General features: G+C 46.5%; 1 protein-coding gene across 3 annotated transcripts in view; it reads left to right on the plus strand.

Moving 5' to 3' along the window:
* Nucleotides 1–658: 658 nt before the first annotated feature.
* The window catches only part of ULK1 (unc-51 like autophagy activating kinase 1), a 60,482-nt gene continuing 41,253 nt past the window's right edge, over nt 659–19,887 (plus strand). For 2 of the 3 annotated variants that reach the window (XM_088135304.1, XM_088135306.1), the window contains exons 1-9: nt 659–928; nt 1,036–1,107; nt 1,552–1,648; nt 3,008–3,100; nt 3,216–3,257; nt 10,756–10,788; nt 11,522–11,558; nt 15,734–15,907; nt 16,367–16,440. In XM_088135304.1, coding sequence (XP_087991430.1) covers nt 1,559–1,648; nt 3,008–3,100; nt 3,216–3,257; nt 10,756–10,788; nt 11,522–11,558; nt 15,734–15,907; nt 16,367–16,440 — 543 coding nt within the window. In that variant the 5' untranslated portion in view covers nt 659–928; nt 1,036–1,107; nt 1,552–1,558. Of the gene's footprint in view, nt 946–1,035; nt 1,108–1,551; nt 1,649–3,007; nt 3,101–3,215; nt 3,258–10,755; nt 10,789–11,521; nt 11,559–15,733; nt 15,908–16,366; nt 16,441–19,887 lie in introns of all 3 variants that reach the window. The other variant, XM_088135305.1, reaches the window with a different exon arrangement.

Genomic DNA, 19,887 nt, shown 5'->3' on the forward strand with positions numbered 1-19,887 from the left:
TCTTTTCTTCTGATGATGATGGCGATGATGATGGTACTGTGATTAAGTTGAATGTCTTCTTCTGATGAGGATGATGATGATGATGATGATACTACGATTATGTTGAACTTCTTCTTCTTCTTCTTCTTCTTCTTCTTCTTCTTCTTCTTCTTCTTCTTCTTCTTCTTCTTCTTCTATCATTATGTTGAATTTCTTCTTCCTCTTTTCTTCTTCTTCTGATGATACTATGATTATGTTGAATGTCTTCTTCTCCTCCTCCTCCTCCTTCTGTCGTTGCAACGGAGCTATCCAACAGTCCTGCACGACTGGAGCGAGACAGAGGAACCGAAGCCGACCCAAGAGGGCGGGCGGGATGGCCAACTTCAAGTGGCGGGGAGTCTCGTCGGCCCCGCCTAGACCCCTCCCCTCCCCCCGTCTCGCAGGCCGCGCGCTCTGTCCCCTTAAGAGGAGCCTCCGCGGCGGGGGCGCGCGTCCTCTCCCTCCAGTTCCCGGCCCCCCCAGCCGGCTCCTCTCCCTCCCGGCTAGCGGGCGCCTGACTCACCCGAGGCGGCTGCGCCTTTAAAAGGCCGCCCTCGCCGCCTCCCCGGCTGCTTCTTGGAGGCTGGACCCGGCTGGCTGGCTGGCGGCCCTGGGCTCGGCGCCTGCGCTGCCCTTCCGACCGACTCCAGTCCAGCGAAGCGGCGGCGGCGGAGCAGCGCGGCCGGGGAGTCGCCTTCCCCGCTTGCCTTCGCCCTCCTCGCCCGCAGCGCCGTCGCTTGGGGGGCGGGCGCCCCTCTCCCCGCTGCTCCGGGCGGCGCCCGCCCAGGCTTCGCGTCCGCGGCCCGGGGCGCATCTGGACAGCGGTGGCGCGACCGAGCGGGGCGCAGCCGGGTCCGCGGGCGCCGGAGAGCCTTGCCCGGCATCGCCCCGACAGGCGACGGCGTTTAAGGTGGTCCGGCTCTTAAGGTGGCTGGGGAGGGGGCTCCACCCCCGCTGCTTTTTTGATTTATGTTTTGGTAACCGAGTGGCCTTTCTTCTCTCCCGGGGATTGCGAAGGTGGCCTTGGCGACGGATCGGAGCGGCTCCCGGGGGCGATGAGCGCCTCGCGTCCGCCGGGGGGCGTTTAAGGTGGGGAGCAGCTTCTCGGCACCCGGGCTGGGCTGGGCTGGGCTGCCCGGCTCCGGGCGGAGAGTTGGGCTTGGGATTGTTTCGACCCCCCCCCCGTCCCCCACCGCCGCCTTTCCCGGCCGAACAGGCGCTAATGGGGGCGGGGGGAGGTAGCCACGGTACACCCCGATCTCTTTTCGGCAAAGAGCAGGGGCCGGATGGGAATTTACGCCCCCCTCCCCAGTCGGGCGGGCAGGAGAGAAGCTTTACTTTTTCAAGTTTCTAGTTCCTGGGGATTCATCCCAAGGGGAGGGGGACGAGTGGCTCCCCCTTTCCCCCTAATTTTTTCACTTCTTGGAAAGAGAACTTTGGCCATCGAAAAGCTTGGATTTCCTTCTCTTCTTCCCCCCCCCCATCTTCTTTCCAACTTTGTATCTTTGTCTTTTTTGGGTCCTTGGCGTTCAGCAACGACATGGAAGCGGTTGGCAAATTTGAGTTCAGCCGGAAAGATCTGATCGGACATGGGGCTTTTGCCGTGGTCTTCAAAGGCCGGCACAGAGAGGTAAAGGTTTTTACGGTCTGGCCCCCTTTTGAGAAAGGGATTTTTAGGGGACCTTTCTGTTGAGAGAGGCGTGGGCATTTCTGATTCTCTCCCTTGAAATGACAAGGGGGGACATAGCGATGAAAAAGGGGTTCTTGGGCCATTTATTCATGAGGATCTCCTTTGCCGAAACAACAAGCAAAGGCTGTGTGAACTGCTAGATCTATAACTTCTAAATCTGTGTTGGGACTTTAGATAGCCTCCCCCCCCCCTTCTCCCAACCCCCTCTGAGAAATGTCTCTGAGCTTTCGGGAATCTCCAACATTTCAAACAAACCCACAAGTAGGCCGGCGTGCAAGTAACAGCGTGCCTCTGTAATGTCAAAAAAAGGTCTGTTTGAAAACAGCAATTATTTTCTAGAGGAACTTTGGAAAAGTGGCAGGCTGATGCAATTGGCGGTGATCCTTGAAAAAGAAATCGAGACTCTGCTCAGGCAGAGGAAAACAGGCCTTATCTTGGTGGCTTGGCAACCCTTCCTATCTAAAAGCAGCCACGAGCAAGCGAAAACTCTGTTGTCCTGGAGGAGCTATAAATATATTTCAGGCTTGTATGTAATAGTGTGGTCGCTATGGGCGACTAAAACCTCTGTGCAGGAGAACACCTGGAGTGCTTGTAGGCTGGGACCAGGGTAAGCCTCTATTTTCTCCCTATATACTAATATGTGCTTCCCCAAAGTCTTCAGAATGTCCTTGGAGGAGGGAAGGTGAAAAGCAAAGACAGGTGTGTGTGTGTTTTGAGTAGGCAGGATCTGGGCAATTAGGAGTTTGTAAAATTAAAATTGCTTCTGTAGCAGGGCTGAGCCATGCTTGCTAAAAACAAGCTATCTTGGCCTCAGAGTGTCCAACTTATCCTCCATCGCTTGTAATAAAGTACATGTGCAGTTATCGATTTGGGGATCGAAGGATGAGGAGAGGAAGTGGAAGGAGGCTCCTACGGTTCTCTTTGTAGGGCTTCGGTGGAAATTGTTGCTGGAAACAAAGCCTTGTTTCGTTTTGAAATTGTTGCATGCGGGAGCAAGGGTTAAGAGGGGAAAGGAATTAAATCAGAAGAGGGCGAGCTAAAGACTAGACAACTGAATAACCAACATTTTCAAGACCAGCTTTTGTACTAAGCGTCAGTGGAGTTTGTCTGGATTTGTTGCGGTCCGTGGTGCAAAGTCAGATACTGTGGTTTATAAACCGTCATTTTTGGCATAGGGGCTCGTGAATGGGTCAGGAGACCCTGATGAAAGGGTTTCCGTGCAATGTGGGTCTGCCGGGATGTGTTACGGAAAAGGCAGGAGCCCCTATTCACAGTCTACCTTGATGTTTTAACTTGCAGAAACCTGAAGTAGAGGTGGCCATAAAATGCATTAACAAGAAAAACTTGGCAAAATCGCAGACCCTCTTGGGGAAAGAAATCAAGATATTAAAGGTAAATTGGAGGAAAACACCACGGTCCCCTTGGAGAGCGAGTCTTATTGCCTGAATTCATGAGCTGTGTTTACGGTTTGGATAAATAACGTTGGACCCTCTCTCTCTCCTTCTAGGAACTGAAACATGATAACATCGTCGCTTTGTACGACTTCCAGGTATTGCTCTAAATTCACATCCAAGGATTTCATCGGGAGGGGGAGGAGGAGGAAGGGTTGATGTGCCAATTCAATGGCCAAGAGGATGTTGTTTAATCCGTTTTTTATAGGGGGTGGGAACAAGCATGAGGACTTGAGGAAAACACCAGCTAGATTTACTTGTGGGGCCGGAGATCTTATGCTGAAATGGAGGGCCTTGTCATCCTATAAGAACTGCAGGTTATTTAAAAAAAAAAAAAAAAGAAAACTGTGGGCTTATGAGTGCACCGCTATAATTTTGGGGATCTGCCCCACCAGTATTTTGCCTGAGATTAGTTAAATCTCATCTGGCGTGACTCCTGTTGCAGGCTGAACCTGTTTATTTTCTCCTTTGGGGATGTTTGGGGCATTCATTCCATTATGGGTTCTTTTTTGGAACAAGAAAAAGGAAAAGTGGCAAAGTGCACGAATTAGGCCTTCACAGGAAGGGCATTTCCTGTTTTGTACCTGCGTTTGGGTTTTTTGTTTTTTTGACCTTCCTGTCAAACAGAAGGATGGATCTTGTTCGGTTGTATAAAAGGGACCGGCGTGGGCCTGCTTGTTAGTGGTTGGGGCTGTGCATCTCTCTGCGTTTTCCCTGTGTTGAAATCAGGTTGGCATGTCTGTTTCTCTCTCCGCCTGTGAACGGTACCCACCCTCTTCAGGAAATATGCAAAAGCCTCCTTCGGTTTCCCAATGAAATTGACCAACCTTGTTGGCCTCTGCAAAGATTTAAGGTTGCAATGCTGTGTGTGTATACCCCTGCCCTCTCCTTTGTAGAAGAGGGGTCTTCTTCTAAACCCTGCTTGGAATCGGAGCGCTCTGCCAGTTTCCATCCTCGCTTTTCCTTTGTTTGGGGTGAGCCGCCTTTAATTGCGTCGATTTCCACAGGAGGCGGCGGCGGGCGAGAGATTTAGTTCTTGCGATTGTGCATCGGAGGCTTGTTTGCATGTCTGGCCGTCATGTGGTCTCCAGACCTCCTTGTTTGTTGACATTCCTTTGGCGGGCTCCGATTGGCGGGCAGCGGGCTCTGCGTCATCCTCATCCCTGCCACCCGATTCCCCTTGAACCTTTGGCGTGGGCTGCTGCAATGCAGGCAATGCATGCTGGGAGCTGTAGTCCTGGGGGCACTCGGTTGCTTTTGTTGTAGGGTTTTCTGCGGGCACGAACTGGCTTCCTCCCCCCCTTGCCCCTTCCCTCTGCAAGTTCTTCTTGCTTCAGACTGGATCGAGAGGAACCATCAGGCGGAAAAATAATCCGTTTTGTGCCGTACGTGAGCGTCACATAAGCCTTACCAGTTTCTTTAGTTTCCTCCACCGCCACCCCCGCCCCCCAACTTGGAAATGGAGCTTGCACGATAAAGCTTCTTTTCCGGGTACCCTGAGATTAAACAGTGCAGCATAAAATACACAGCGTGAATGTTGTATAAGGTTGCCCGGCTGTATGTTCAGTTTGGTGTTGCCGCGTGCATGAGAAAACACAGCTGTCTGTTCAGTTTGCATTGGAAAACAGGACTCTGGAATTTGGACGTTGGTTGTGTTTTCTGTTATTTGATATGTGTTTATTTAAAGAGGTTGTTCTCTCAGGCTTTAACTCAAAGGTCCCCAGAACAGATTTAGAGATTGTGTCGCTTTCAGGTTCACGGTTTAAAAGACATAGCATAAAAGGAAAAAAGAAGGGGAGGGAAAAGGTAAGGAGGGTGAAGTAGATTTTTATCCTGGCAGCTAGAGAAAAACTGTCTGATGGCTTAACCAGGCCTGGCTTTGTAGGTGGCTTAAGCTCTGTACTCTTGCACTTCTCATGAGAACTAGCTACTAGAGGGCTTTCTAAACCTCAGGATTTAGAAAGAGCACTGAAAAAGCGTGCATCAGTTTAACCATAACCAGTTGCAAAGAACCAAGGCATTTAGACTTCCAAGGCTGGCTGGGGAATTCTGGGAGTTGAAGTCCACCCATCTTCAAGTTCCCAAGGCTGAGAAACCCTGGTGTACAATCTGGAGCATTTAAGAAGTGCTTTAAAATTGTTCTTTCTTTTTTTTTTTTAACTCCGAATGGATGCTTTGCTGCTCATTCACACAAAGTTGCTTGCCTGCAGCTGAGTGGTTTCTGATAGACCTTCTGATCAGAGGACAGATGGATCTCTCTCTACTTGCCCAATTTCCCATCTGGTGGTTTTCCTTCTGAAGATGTCCCTTTGCTTGCATTTCCTCTCTGAGCAATACAGGCCTTGCCCTAAAGATCTCCAGATATTTCTGCAAACTGCTTCTGTGGAAAAAGCCATCTTAACATTTTTAAAGGATGCTTGTTTTAGCGTGGGAAGGAATGTCTTTTTATTTTTACTTTTATTTCTTACTTCTTTAAAAAGCCCTGAACTTAGCAAGAACAGATTTCGGAGTGAAGAAAGGAAGCTGTGTTTGATTATTATTTTTGTTTAAGTAAGTATTGAGTGAGTGCTTCCGAAGTACTTACAAAATGCAAGTGGTGTTGAAAGCAGGATGGTGTGAGCCACCCGTGAAGTTTCTTCGTTGGCCAAAGATTGAATGGTTGCCAAACCAGAAAACCAGATGAGATTTCAAAGGAACTGGGGCAGAATTGGGACGATGGAGCTGGGGTTGCATGTAGCTATGGGGTGGGGTTTGTCTGGCTGAGTTTATGCTCCTCGGTCTGTTCTGTGAACGTGGCTGTCGGCTTCTCTTCCACGTTATGCTGAAGGTGGCTCCATCTTTCTTTCTTCTCCCCCCATGAAACTAAGAGCATCTTCAAAAGCTTTCAGAAAGGATGACCCAGTTAGGACTTTGCTTATGTATTATTGAAAAGTACTAATGGGGCCTTCGTTGCTCAAAATCCCAGGGAGATGGTCTCTGACGTATCAAGTATTTTTAGAACTTATTCTTGAAGCTTGTTCTAAAAGGTTTGTGCTGTAGCTATGCATTTCTTTGAGGTTGAAAAGAAGGAGACATCAAAGTAGCTACATTAGGCTGGGGCAAACCAACATATCCACAGATATATGGTGATGATTTAAGTTAATGTGTCCCACTAAGCCATGGTTCATATAAACAAGCTTTGTGAAGGTGCAAAGAATTGGTTGCATGTTGCATTAAGCTATAAGCCATGGTTTATAAGGGCAGTTGGTTGAGTTCTGGGCACTGAGCCCAACCAAGGAAGCTATGATGTAGCTAGAAATCTGGAGCTAATCAGCCATAATGTGATTTGCTTATTTGTAGATTAGTATTTATGGTCTGAAATTGGCGGTAAATTGTGGTGTGATTTGCAAGCGGTAGATATCCCAGTCCTGAGCAGGTAACATGGTTAGCATAACAGGTTGTGCGCTTGTTACTGAAATAAAAACTAGACCCTGAACAGTGTAAGACCCCAACTTTTGGTGACTTTCTACTGCAGTCAGAAAAGGTGGTCTCCACTCCAGGGCTGCACAAAAGGAGTTTCTCTGGAATCTTTCCTTGAAAGTTTGTGAGCTCTTCAGATGCCAGGAGCTGTCTCTGGCAGCCCCAGCTGCTTAATTGCCCCACGAGAGTGGCACGAGGTCATGATTTTGGCAGGCAGGTAGGCGGGGCTGTTTTGTTGTGAAAAAAAAAAAATAGCAATGGCTTGCTGACTCAACTGTCAGTCTTTTGCTCCATCCTCTCCCATGCTCAGCACCTGAGCGTGCACCGGAGTGACACGAGCCACAAAATTGGCAACAGCCATTACTCACAGGACTTGGAGGGTGACTTCACTGCTATTTCTCGAGGGTGATTGAACACTAGCATGGAGTGGTGCTTCTTGCATGGCAAGGTGGACCTTGACATAGTTGACATAGTTTCCATCTTGGAAATACTTCTTTCTTCCCAAATGGCTTTTTGGCTTGAGCGGAAAGGATCTGACAAACCCCTCCATCGAAAGGGTGGTGAAGAATGCCTTGGTTTTTGCTCTCAGGATAAAGTTTCAGGCCTGAAACTTTCAAAAAAAGGAAGCCAGTCAGCAAGCTGGAATGGAGAACTGGGCTGGCATAAAGGGCAGTGCTGTGGATGCAGAGTCCGATTCGCATCACCTTAAGCTGCTCTGACATTTACACAAACCACACATTGCGTTTACCCCCTTGGCTTGAGCTTAGAGTCCATCGCAAATCCTATTGTAAGATTTAACCATGGTTTATGGTGCTTGATGACGATGTTACGCGCGTGTAGCCTGTTGTGTTGGATTCAGTCACATGAAACTTAGGTCAGTGTTTCTCAACCTCAGCAACTTTGAGTTGAACACACTTCAACTCCCAGAATTCCCCAGTCAGTATGCTGAGGAATTCTGGGAGCTGAAGTCCACCCATCGCAAAGTGGCCGAGGTTGAGAAGCACTGCATTAGGTGAGAAGACCCCAGTCTCTTTCTTCGTACCATCTCAATCCAGTCCAAATCACTACACAACCAGAGCAAATTTGATAGGCTAATGAAGAGATTTCTGTAATTCCAAAATGTAGGATGTTGAATTCTTTTCAGCTCAGTGTATATTGTACCTCTGACACTTAATTAGACCGTTGACTAATGCAGGTTTTGTGAAGTTTGCTTGGCATGTCCAATTTGCCTTTCTCAGCAACCAAGGTCACTCAAACACTGTTCTAAAAATACCATTCTTTTTTTCTTTGCCTCTCTTGTAAGATTATTTTTGACCGTCTTCTTCCTGTGTCAAGCGACTTTGGGAAGGAGTCTTTTTAGCAAAGCTTCAGTCTTTTTGCTTTGAATAGAACCATTTATGAGGGAGGGAGGGAGGGAGGAAGGAGAGAAAAAGAGAAAGAGAAAAGTTGCAGGTCTTATATTGTTCTTGGCAGATTTTTCACAAGCATTGTGTCTAAGATTGTGAGCAAAACACAGCAGCAGTTTCCAAGCTTGGGTGAGGTTTAATGTGGTTCCTGTAGGCTTAGTCCTGAGATGAAACACAGCCAGAATTAGGTCATTGGTGCACTAACAAGCTGCTGGTTGGCCAGACTTGAAATGTCACTCTTTGATTGCGTTGGGACATCATGTGTGTAAAGCCTCTGCAAACCCAATTAGCAAAGTTTCTTTGATGGCTTAGAGAAACATGCTTGCTTTCCAACAGAAGAGAATCTCTGTAGCTCAGGGTTGGATTATGGAGTTCTTGGTGCTCTCTGAGTTTGGTTGTTTCCTTGCAGACGTTTCATGACCCAACTAGATAACATTAGGAAACCAGACATGAGACCAGCTGTTGGCTTCAAAGAAGACTTTCTCCTCCTTGCTAAGCCCGGTTTATTAGCTAGGAAGCCTGTGCACAGACCGGGAAGATCCTGCTTTGCTTGATCAATTCTCTTTGGACAATCCCTCCCATTTGATTATTCCCATTGACAAATCAGTTTTGACCTTCCCATTCAACTGTTCAGTTGCAGAGTAGATTTGAAGAGTTGGCCAAGACCCCTTGAATCCAGTCTCCAAACTGAATTGTTTTGACCACCCTATCTGACAGATGTCTACTTCATCACTTGTTAGCTGATCCTTTTTAGAGGGAAATTTGGACACTGAACTTCACCAGCGGGCCTGTTTATTTTGCATTGAACCCTTCCTGATAAAGTGTGCCCCTAGTTGTAAAACTGTGTACACTGCATGCATACACACACACACACACAACTTTATTTGTATATATAGTGTGTACGTGTGTGTACGTTAAAGTTTATTTCAGTCCTAGACTAGCATCTAATTATTGGTCTGTCTTTAACACGCATCCTGATGCTATGCTAAAAAGTTCAGAATGAATTCCCATTATATGTCATGAATCAGGTTTTCCCTAGGGATGTCAGCTGTTTGGAAGTCAGACTTCTGTGGCTCTCTTTTCATACAGTTTAAATGCAGGAGATCTGCTTTTGAGATGGGCGGTTGTGGCTGGCCCCAAATCACCTAGTGAACCTCATCAGCGATGGAAGAGTTGGGCCTGCTTGGGCAAGATTTCTGCCTTCACTTGCATTTTCCCTGTTATTATTGATTTAGTCCATCAGCTTGTTTCCTAATTGCTGAAGGCAGTGGCAAAATTGCTTCTGGTTTGCTTGCAATTTTTAATTAAAAAAAAACTTCCTGTTTGCCTGTGCCTAGCTCCTGATCAAGCAGCTAGCAATGGGGATGGCCGCAATTCTAATCCAACTGGAACTGTAAATCCTTCAGTAGGAATAACAAATTGAGTGATTGTTTCTTGCAGTCAGAGCCTGCGTGGAAATACATCTGCTTTGTCAGCAAAAATACTACAAGGAGTAGCCTGTACCAGTCAGCGCCTGGGTTCATACCTTGCATTATCCTCAAGTCTGGTTTGGTTGGAGCTTTAGGGTATTGTGTGAACCTAAAACCTGGGGAGCGGTGTTTCGGATGAATGCTAGAGAATGGGGAGGAGGTATGGGGAACTCTTAAGGCTTTGTTACCCTTGCATGGAGGTCTGTATTTTGGCAAGACAGATCTGGTCAACTCAGCCAACTAAGGCTGGCTCAGTTGCAGTTGGAAGAGTTTGGGGCTTCGTGCGCTGCTGGGGCACATCTCCTTGGGACGATGCAAAGGGGTGGGTTGTTTGGCTAGCATTGCACAATGCTCAAACGGTTTGTAAACACTGGCGTTGCATGTAAAGACAGAGTGTTGATGACGGCAAAGTGGAAGGATCAGTGAGCTGACTGGGTGACTTGATTACTCAGCGTTACGAAGGTTGAGTTTCTGCAGATTCATAGCCAAAACATGAACAACCCGGAAGGGTTTTTAAATGAACCCCTGTACTCAGATGTGTGATTATTCTGGACTGGAATAAGATGATGGATGGTCTTTTCCACATCTGGAGCTGTCATTGCTCTAGGCAACTAGATAGATCTGGTGGCATTTATGTTGTTTTTGAGGTCCACCACAAATGTCTTGATGGTGGAGAGTTGGCTAGAAGAAATGTGTCTCAGGTAGGACTCTTGAAATCATCAGACGCTCGTTCAGCTAGACCAGGGTTTCTCAACCTTGGCCACTTTAAGACCTGTGGACTTCAACTCCCAGAATTCCCCAGCCACCCATGCTGGCTGGGGAATTCTGGAGTTGAAGTCCACAGGTCTTAAAGTGGCCAAGGTTGGGAAACCTTGAAATAAATGAAGATTTGTTATTTATTGCTGACCAGTGGGACAGCAGGAGGTCTTTTCATCCACTCTTTCCTGCAAACGCAGTCCTAAAGAAATTTATCCTGTAGCCCTATAGAAAAGCCCTCCCCGCAAGAAAAAGGCTGAGCCCAGAAAGGGGGTAGTGAATTTTTTCCTCCCTCTGGGCCAAATCGGGAGAAATCATCTCGGTTTCTCTGCCTGCAAATCTGGAGGAGAATTTGAAAAGGCTGTTTTTGCTCCCACGGTGACCTAAGGCATGGCAAGTCTGGGCTTGTTCGACTTCAGATATTTATTTATTTTGTTTTTTGCTTCCCAGTTTGGAGGCGTTTGGGTTGGTGAAAAAAATAACGGCTTGTTCTGTTTTGTTTTTAGGAGATGGCAAACTCCGTTTATTTAGTGATGGAGGTGAGCAATTCTGATATTTTTTCCCAAAGCATTGTGTTCTAAGATGTATCTGAATTTTGCCCTTCTTTCAAGGACCTGATGCAGGATTCTGGACCTTTCTCTCTCCTGTCCCCTATTTTTCCCCAACAGCCTTATAAGGTAGGCTGTAAGTACGATGGCCATCGGCCCCTGATGATAAAGTACAGTTCTTTATTTCAGAAAGCTGACTTCGGTCCGTTTATTCTGGTCGTTTAACTTTTACCAGACAAACGGTACCCTTAAAGGCCCAGTCTTTCACTTTCATGTGAAAAATATGGAAATGGAATGGTCTGTTTAAAATAAATTCACATATATGGTTTGATTTCAGGCACTTAAAGAGAATGTGCCTTTATGTAAAGGTTTCCTTGGTTTTGCTTCTGAATTTTCCTTTGTAAAGCCAAGTTATAAACAGTTTTTTTTTTTTTAAATCCTTGTGAACCTCCTTCAGATTGGCTCCTTTTTCAGGCTTGTCCTTTACTTTTTCCAAGGAAATAGGGTCACCGTCGCTCCAGGTTATAACTGTCTTTCCCTAAATGGATATCCTTCATTCCTTAAATCTCTGATATTCTTGCTGGATAATGAAGGCAATTAATTAAGACAATTAATGAGCCATCTGTTTTCATCCTTAATTGCAGAGTCCTAGTTTTTGCTTTATTTATGAACATGAACATTTAATAATCTGCTTTGCTTATGAATTTTTTCCCCCTCCTTTTAGTACTGCAACGGCGGTGATCTGGCCGACTACTTGCACAGTATGTATTCTGCTTTTCCCGTAATAAAATTAGCATTAAAAAATTGGGATCAGAAAGTAGTATCTGGTATGAAATTCCCTGTCAAATGATGCCATGGTGGGTTTTATTCATGCAGCTTTATTGGGGTGTCCAGATGGCATTCTGCTGGCACGTTTGCCCTGATTTTCTCATTTTTCTTTCATTACTTTTTCCTTTTTAATACAGGCAGAATGAATACAAACGGGGCATATTTTCATCAGGATTAAGCAATCGATGCCCAGGTGTTTCGAAGGCAGTAGCAACATTTTTATTTAGAGCCTTCGCTTATAGAAACTGTTTGGCGCCTTCGATGAATTGTTAATTTTATAGCGTTTCTTCCTTTTATATGTGGTTACATATATATCTATGAACGGGGTGCTGCATTTTAAAGTTTGTGACTTGGTCTTGGAAGGTAAATAAATATTAAAAAAAAAAAAAAGATCAGGAATGCTAATGGCCTGTTCCATGTGGAAGCGTTGGGGAAGGGGTTTTAGTTCCGAAACTAGCTTTCTAAATGCGGGGGTTTTGTTTTTTCAACTTCTTTAGCTAGGAGAGAAGCTGTCCCTTGTACTTTGCTAAACCCCCTGAACGATGGCGTCAGATTAGTTAAGCAGTTTCTTAAATGAACCAACATTGGGGCATAATTACCTAATGGGTGCTCTCCCGTGCGGGATTATTTAAGACAGAATTTATGGAGTGGTTCCAGATGGTCTCCAGGACATCTCCAACTCCATGATATTTAGCAATATGTTTTTATTCAAACTCTTGTATAAACCAGCCATCTGACTGGAATAAAACTGCCAGTTGACATTTCTCGTAGTTGGTCTTCTCTGTCCAGCAACGCACATCACAATAAAACTTTCAAAGAGACTTCCAAACATTTGAAGTCTTCCTGATCTCCAGACAGACCTTGCCATATTTATGAATTTTTAACCAGCGGCTCTTTTTAATTCTCCTGAACTTAATGCATTCAAGTCCGCCAGGGCGGCCTCCCTCTTTAAAAAGCTTTTAAAAGCACGCTAACGAAAAGATGAAAGCCATCTCTTTGTGTTGATTAATCTTCAGTGCCTGGTTCTTGTTGGCCTGGGTTCAGACACGCGGTGTTAATCCAGGTGGCTGCTCCTGGTGTTTGGTTTTGCACCATGCCAACGTGCAAGAAACAGACGTAGGGCATTCTCCTTGGTTGCTCTTTGGGCCTGATTGTGGGAACTGAAGGATTAAAACAAGCTAAATGTGGGTTTATCCCCCTTCCCATCCTCGGATGGAACGTTTGGGGAAAGGTGGGCGAGAAAACTCGCTTTTGAGTCAAGCTCAACTCTGGGCGAATTCCAAAAACCCCTCCATGCATTTTTTTTAAATAAAAAAGTATGATACAGAAGTGACTTGTCGTTGCTTCTTGGAGAATATGTTTTTGACTTCCCATCTGACCTACCATCCAAGGAGAGTTGCCCCAGTTCTGGGGTCTTGTCAGGTCTTCTAAACCAGGTTCCTCAACCTCAGCAACTTTAAGATGGGTGGACTTCAACTCCCAGAATTCCCCAGCCAGCCATGGGAGTTGAAGTCCACCCAACTTAAAGTTGCTGAGGTTGAGGAACCCTGTTCTAAACTCTCGCTATGGGCTGTTGGCTCGATCTTGAGTCTTGTGAAGCCCTGGTTTACTTCCCTGGCTGGATTTTTGAGAATGAACTTCGATGTTCCTTCACAGGGCTGAAGATGAGATGGGTTTGCTCACTGGCAAAACGTCGGGGTGGGTTAGCCAGTACGCATAGGCATGGAGGAGACAGGGTGGCAGAGCTCCAAAACAGCCCCCAAGGTTCTCCGTGCCACCTCTGCACAGGTGAAAGATGGGCAGTGGGTTTCTTCACCCCCTTCCTCTGCCAGCTGTTGATGAAGACCATTTTTCAGTGTCTTCTGCAAAATTAGTCCTTCCCCGTCCCTTCTTGGCTGATGTCGCGGTCACTGATTCCAATTCTGGTCCTGTCTAGGAAGAGCTTTGGGCGGTGTCTACATTTGAAATATAAATTGAAATAAATAAATAAATAAATAAGAGCTTTGATTAAGGTGGGGGGGAGGGGGGAACATGCATATTTGAGATTGGCCTGTATATAGGACATGGGTGTGGGTATTAAAACTGGTTGGTTCTTGGAGGTGTGGTACAGTCATACCCAGACTGGGGTGCTGACTCCTGTCCAGTTATGCTTTCTGTTGAGCTGGGGAGGGAGGTGCCTATCTGAGATGGATCTGCATACAGGAGATGCGTGTGGGGATTAAAATGGGTGGGTCTTTGGAGGTGTGGTACAGTCATACCCAGACTCGGCTGCGGCCTCCTGTGTAGTTATGCTTTCTGTGCAGCTGCTGGGCATGGGTGTATTGGAGTTCGCTCCGTACACGGGATGTGGTGTAGGTTTTAAAACCGGTTGCAGGTCGGTGCGTGGGGAGTGGTACAGTCATACTCAAAGTGGGCTGCTACTCACCGGGAGTCTGAGGGCACCTTGGTTGTTTTCTGTTTGTGAGATGGTTTCCTATTTGATTAAGTCTTTTTGAAAAAGGAAGAAAGGGGGAAGAAGGCATCGATGCCGTTGAAGGAAGAAGAAATTGATTAGATGAACATCCAGTCGTTGGGTCTGAAGTGATTCAGCCCGGCAAAGATTTTGCCTGTCTATCAAAATCAAACCTTTGTTGTTGCGGTCCGTGGAAATCATGGAAAGAGGCGTTAGGACAGCCCGCTGAATTGCTCAGACAGACAGGGTGGGGCCTTTTCAGCCACGGGCCCCTATTTGAGGAACTCGGGGTGCTGCAAGGGCGGGATTTTGGATCGGCCTTGAAAGGCATCTGAATTCGGTTTCTGGTTATCGTTACTTAAGCTCCTTGGTTGAGTTTCAACCGATTCAGCACTTCGGTTTCTGGATCAAGACAGTTTGGGGTGATTCTTGTTAGTCTGGAGCAATAGGTTGCCAGCTCAGGAATATATAGTTAAGGCTGCTTTGGAAATGAGATCTTCTCCTTCTCCTTCTCCTTCTCCTTCTCCTTCTCCTTCTCCTTCTCCTTCTCCTTCTCCTTCTCCTTCTCCTTCTCCTTCTCCTTCTCCTTCTCCTTCTCCTTCTCCTCCTCCTCCTCCTCCTCCTCCTCCTCCTCCTCCTCCTCCTCTGGCAGCCCCCTATTTCATGTGGCAGCCCGTTCCACTGACCCACAGCTCCGAAAACCAGGAGATTCCTCCTAGCATCTTGCCTGAACCTGCTTCTTTGTGGGTCCTGGGGCAACAGAGAATAAATCCACTCTGCCTTCTGGGTGTGTGTCTTTGCTCAGCCTCTGTACCGAGGTCGGCGTGACCGTTGGGATCTGTTGAGTCTGCTTGCAAAGGCTTCGTTTTCCTTCTTTCTTTCAGCCGGGGGCCTTAAACTCTCGCTTGACCACCTCCTCGTAACTAACAGGCACGCAATCAGCGACCTTTCGAGGATTCCACTCTGAAAGTTTAATGTAGAAAATTAACATTCCCTCTCAAGGCAGAACCTGGCTTGAAATCCCCTCTCGCCCACCTCCCATTCAGTTACAACATGCGCTGGGTGATTCTGAGCCAAGCATTTTTCTTTGCCCTCCTATCCTACCTCGCAAGGGGGTTGTGAGGATAAAACCTTGGCAGGAGAGAGGGAACTGGCAGAACTGGGCAGGGCTCCTGACTCCGTTGAGGTCTTCCTGCAGGCAGATGAGACTTGGGGATATGCACGGATGTGTTTCTGTTATCCTTTTGATTTGGGGCTGGTTTTGATGGATTCTTGCTTTGCTTGTTGGTGAGTTTTTCACTAGTTTTGCAGACCGCCCCTTCTTTCCAAAGACAAACGAAGACAGGCCAAGAACAGTTGGGGGGGAAAGTCAATATTCCTAATAATTATGCTAAGACAGTGTTTCTCAACCTTGGTCGTTTGAAGATGGGTGGACTTCAACTCCCAGAATTCCTCGCTGAGGAATTCTGGGAGTTGAAGTCCAGCCATCTTCAAGTTGGCAAGTTTGGGAAACACCGCAGTACAGTAAGACATGGAAATAAATGAATCAGAAGAGACATTTAAAACTATCCAGGAAGAATACACCCAACTGCTTTCATGTTTAACAACTCCTTCTCACCATTGGGGTCCGTCTGTTCCCCACCTTCCTTTTGACAGGCATGAGAACGCTCAGCGAAGACACGATCCGTCTCTTTTTCCAGCAAATTGCAGGCGCCATGAAAATCTTGCATAGCAAAGGGATCATCCATAGGGATCTGAAGCCCCAGAATATTCTGCTTTCCTTCACGGGGGGCAAGAAGTCGAACCCCAATAACATCCGCATCAAGATCGGTAAGCAGGGGAGTGAAGCCCAGGGACGAAATGCACTATGGAAATCACAAAAAGAGAGAGAGAGAGATAAAATTTTGCAATTTTATCTCAGATTGCGGTCCTGTTTGGGTTTTGCTGGGAGTTTGGGGAGGGGAAGGTAAATCTTGTTGAATTCAGCAGATTTTGCTCTCTAGGAAGTAGGATTTGGGCTTGCAATCACCAGTGAAAGAATGTTGCTATTCCAGATTCAGCCTGGTCTCTCCCAGCATTTCATAATCACAATCATCATAAAAAATGCCACTATTGTTGTTACTGTTTTTAATAACTCTTTAAAAAAGACACAGCACAAAAGAAAGCAAGGGTGGGGAGGGAGAAGGAAAACAGCGTTTCACATTTCACGGTGCTTGCTAAAGCCTGCTGTAAAATTTTTCCCTGTCCTTTCCCCCCCGCCCCTGTCCCCTCATTTGCTTCTCTGTGTAGCTGATTTTGGATTTGCACGGTACCTGCAGAACAATATGATGGCGGCGACGCTGTGCGGTTCTCCCATGTACATGGTAAGGGCTAGCTTGCTTTACTTTTTTTTTTCCAAATTGGTTTCAGAGTCGAAAAGCTTGGACAGTGTTACAAAGGGAGCAGTGAATTCGCAGAACTAGATCCTGAGACTCACTGAGCCGCTGTGCCACTGAGTTGTAGAAGCGATCTGCTTACAGCTATCAAATTTTGGGGGTGTGTGTGCTGTATTCAGCTTGTGTCGATGTGCGAGGTTTGTGTTTGACGAGGACTGTGCTGTTCCATCTTTCTAAAGTTTGGAAGCCAGATTGTAATGAAGTTGGCATCGTACCTTGTTGGGGACTTGATCAGTGAACTAGAGACCTGAACACAGCAAACTTCAGTTCTGGTTTCCAGTTGAATGTAGGCGAAACTATATCATCTATTACTGTGTTTCTCAACCTTGGCAACTTTAAGCGGTGTGGACTTCAACTCCCAGAATTCCCCAGCCAGCCTTGCTGGCTGGGGAATTCTGGGAGTTGAAGTCCACACCGCTTAAAGTTGCCAAGGTTGAGAAACACTGATCTACTGTACTGTAAGGGAGGTGTGTGCATTAATAGGTTTGAGGAAAGGAAATAAATACCAAAGAGCAAAGCAAAGAACAGGGAGGAAAATATTCAGGAGAAGTCGAAACGGCCTCTTAGGGACCAAGGATGAAAAGGTGACCGGCTAGGTCCGAAAGCTCTTTTCTGAAGGTCTTCAGAAAAGGCATCGCTGGTTGGCCAGCGGCAATGTCTTTGCTGTATGACTCTTTTTGGAAAAACCGAGCTAAACAAATAGCTGGAAACGATGTTATTGTGCAGGTTCACATTGCGTCCTTGGTTTGCAAGGAGGCGTGTGGGGCCACCTTGCTGCGAGATGGCTGGGTTTTCATTCTAGGGTGACCCGTTCTGGGGCCAAAGACACGGCTTTCCCGTTGTGCTTCAGCTAGATCTGTGTGCTTGGAATGCTAAAGACCTTTCAGGTGGGACCCCAACCGCCGACTCTTCATTGTAGCATCCTCACGTTTGGAGTGGAAGGAGGGGTCTTGGGGGAATGAATTTGATTTTTGACCTTGGCCCCCTTGCTGTAAAGATACAGGCCTCCGATGAGGTTATTCGTTCCCATCTCTCCGTATAAAATTCTGTGCTGCAGTCAGAACACGGCTTCTTCGCAATGGGAGTTACCAGCAAGAAAGAGGAAGCAAACGTAAGAACCAAGTCGAGCATCTGATTCAGACGGGAGGCCAACAGTGTCCTTCCAGCCTTGATTCATTAACAAGATTTATGTTGGACAACTTTCTCCAATTTGTAGAGAATTTGCTTGTTCTGGAAAAAGCAATCGACTGGATCGATGAGTCCATCATCCCTGGAGCTGGGTTTTGCCTGTAACCCCAAGCCGTGTTCGTTGAACCCGTTCTTGGGGGTGTTTAGCACCTACTGAGATAAGGGACCTGGAGATGAAGGTCCAGGAGGAATAGTTCAAGGATCTCGGTATGTTTAGTCTGTGGAATAGATAACTAAAACGAGATAGGATACCAGTTTTGAAATATCGGAAAGGTTGTCATATGGAAAAGAGAATGGATTTATTCTCTGTTGCTTCAGAAGTGGTGGGTTCTAACTACAAGGTGGTCGGTTCAAACTAGACCTCAGGAGGAACTTGATGGGTGCTGTCAGCCAGTGGAACAGGATGCCACGCGAAGTGGTGAGTTCGCCTTCAGGTCTCCAAACAGAGGTTGGATGGTCCTCTGCGAAAGATACTGTAGTAGATCCTGGACTGGGTCGAGGGTTGGGCTAGATGACCTCTTAAGGTTGCTTCCAACCCTTCCTTGAGTCTAAAGCCAAGATCTCTATGTGAGCCAAAGCCGGCTGCATTCCCTTAAGTGAATTCTGTGGAATTTGCTGCCGTTTGGGACTTTTTATCAGGTCTGATTTTTCTTGCTTTATATCAGTTTGCATTAGTTTTTGTCTTCCTTTTTCAAAAATCTTTAATAATTATATATGGATGGATGGATGGATGGATGGATTTGCTGCCACCAGAGATGGGCATGGCTGCTCGTTTAGATATCAAGCTGTCAGCTGGGACTAGTATAATGGCTTTTGATCATCTCCTGGAGCATAGAAGCCCTGCCTTAAATACCAGCTGCCTGTCCTTTCTTGCGACCTCGCAGGATGCCTTTGGCTACCACGATGTGACAGATGATATAGACAGAGTGGGCCTTTGGTCTGATCCAGCCCTGGAGTTCTCCTCCTGTTCTTACATGACCCCGGCCTTCATGGTCTGCTCTGATGCTTTATGTATGGCCTTGCTGTACAGGTCAGAGCGTTGGACAGGTTCTGCAACACCTTCTGTGAGAAGTTGGCCAGACTGCCTGCAGGACTGTTGCGACAGATAGTCTGGGGTCCTTTGAGGAAGTCTTCCGAGTGGAAAAAAAAAAGAGAACCTCAGATTAGAAGCCTTTTTCCCCCTGGGGGAAGGAGAGGAAGAAGATCAAGAAACAGGCCTAGATTTGACTGGGATCTGAATACCTGCAGCACAGAGACGTCAGCAAGACAAATGTTTAAGCCAGTGTCCTGAGGATAAATCAGAAAGTCTGTGTGCATAGGACAATGATGTGGTACCCGTGGTGCCCGTGGTACCAATATGTCTACAGCTGCCCCCTTTGGTACCCACCAGGTTCCTTCCCCACCTGGCTTCATCCCCCACCCCACCTTCTGTTCATTCAAAGTTGCCTCCTATGAAACTGGAGCTTTGCAAATAGAGCATTTTGATACATGTATGTATGTATGTGTGTATGTATAAATAAAATTTTAACAGCAACAAAAAGAACTAATACAAACTAAAATAGAACAGAGAAGGAAGGAAGGAAGGAAGGAAGGAAGGAAGGAAGGAAGGAAGGAAGGAAGGAAGGAAGGAAGGAAGGAAGGAAGGAAGGAAGGAAGGAAAAAGCTAAGTGCAACATAGAAAAAAGTAGGGGAAAAAGGGAAAGATATAAAGGTATAAAGAAGTGGCTTCTGATATTTTTCACAGCAGTTATAAGTAAAATTACATTTCAACCTCTCTCTTTAACGTTACATTGTGACTCTCTTTCCATAATCCAAATAGAGCATTATTCACATTTCCAAGAATATCCTTTCTTATGTGCATGTCTCTCAGTCTTCGGGAGTCTAATATCTCCCTTTGCAGCCCCCCACCCCAATCCCTGGTCACCCCTGCCTGGCTTTTTAATTTCGGTTGAATTCCCATCGTTGGGTTTTTCTTTTTCAAAGGAAGGCTGGCATGATGCAAAAGCGGGTCCCAGGGATTTTCCAGAATGCCTTTGGGCCCCGTGAAAGCTCCAGACATGTTTTAGCAGGAAAATGAACAAAGGAACAAGCTGTATCCCTTTGCTTAGGTCAAAAACAGTTCCAGTTGCACCTTTCCACCAGAAAGTAGAAAGTTAAAAAGCATTCCACAAGGGTGCTGATTAACCC

Source organism: Python bivittatus, unplaced genomic scaffold (assembly GCF_059951505.1).
Source record: "Python bivittatus isolate LINGU-HERP-01145 unplaced genomic scaffold, Pbiv_v1 ctg000100_np1212, whole genome shotgun sequence".
NCBI classification, from domain to species: Eukaryota; Metazoa; Chordata; class Lepidosauria; order Squamata; family Pythonidae; genus Python; species Python bivittatus.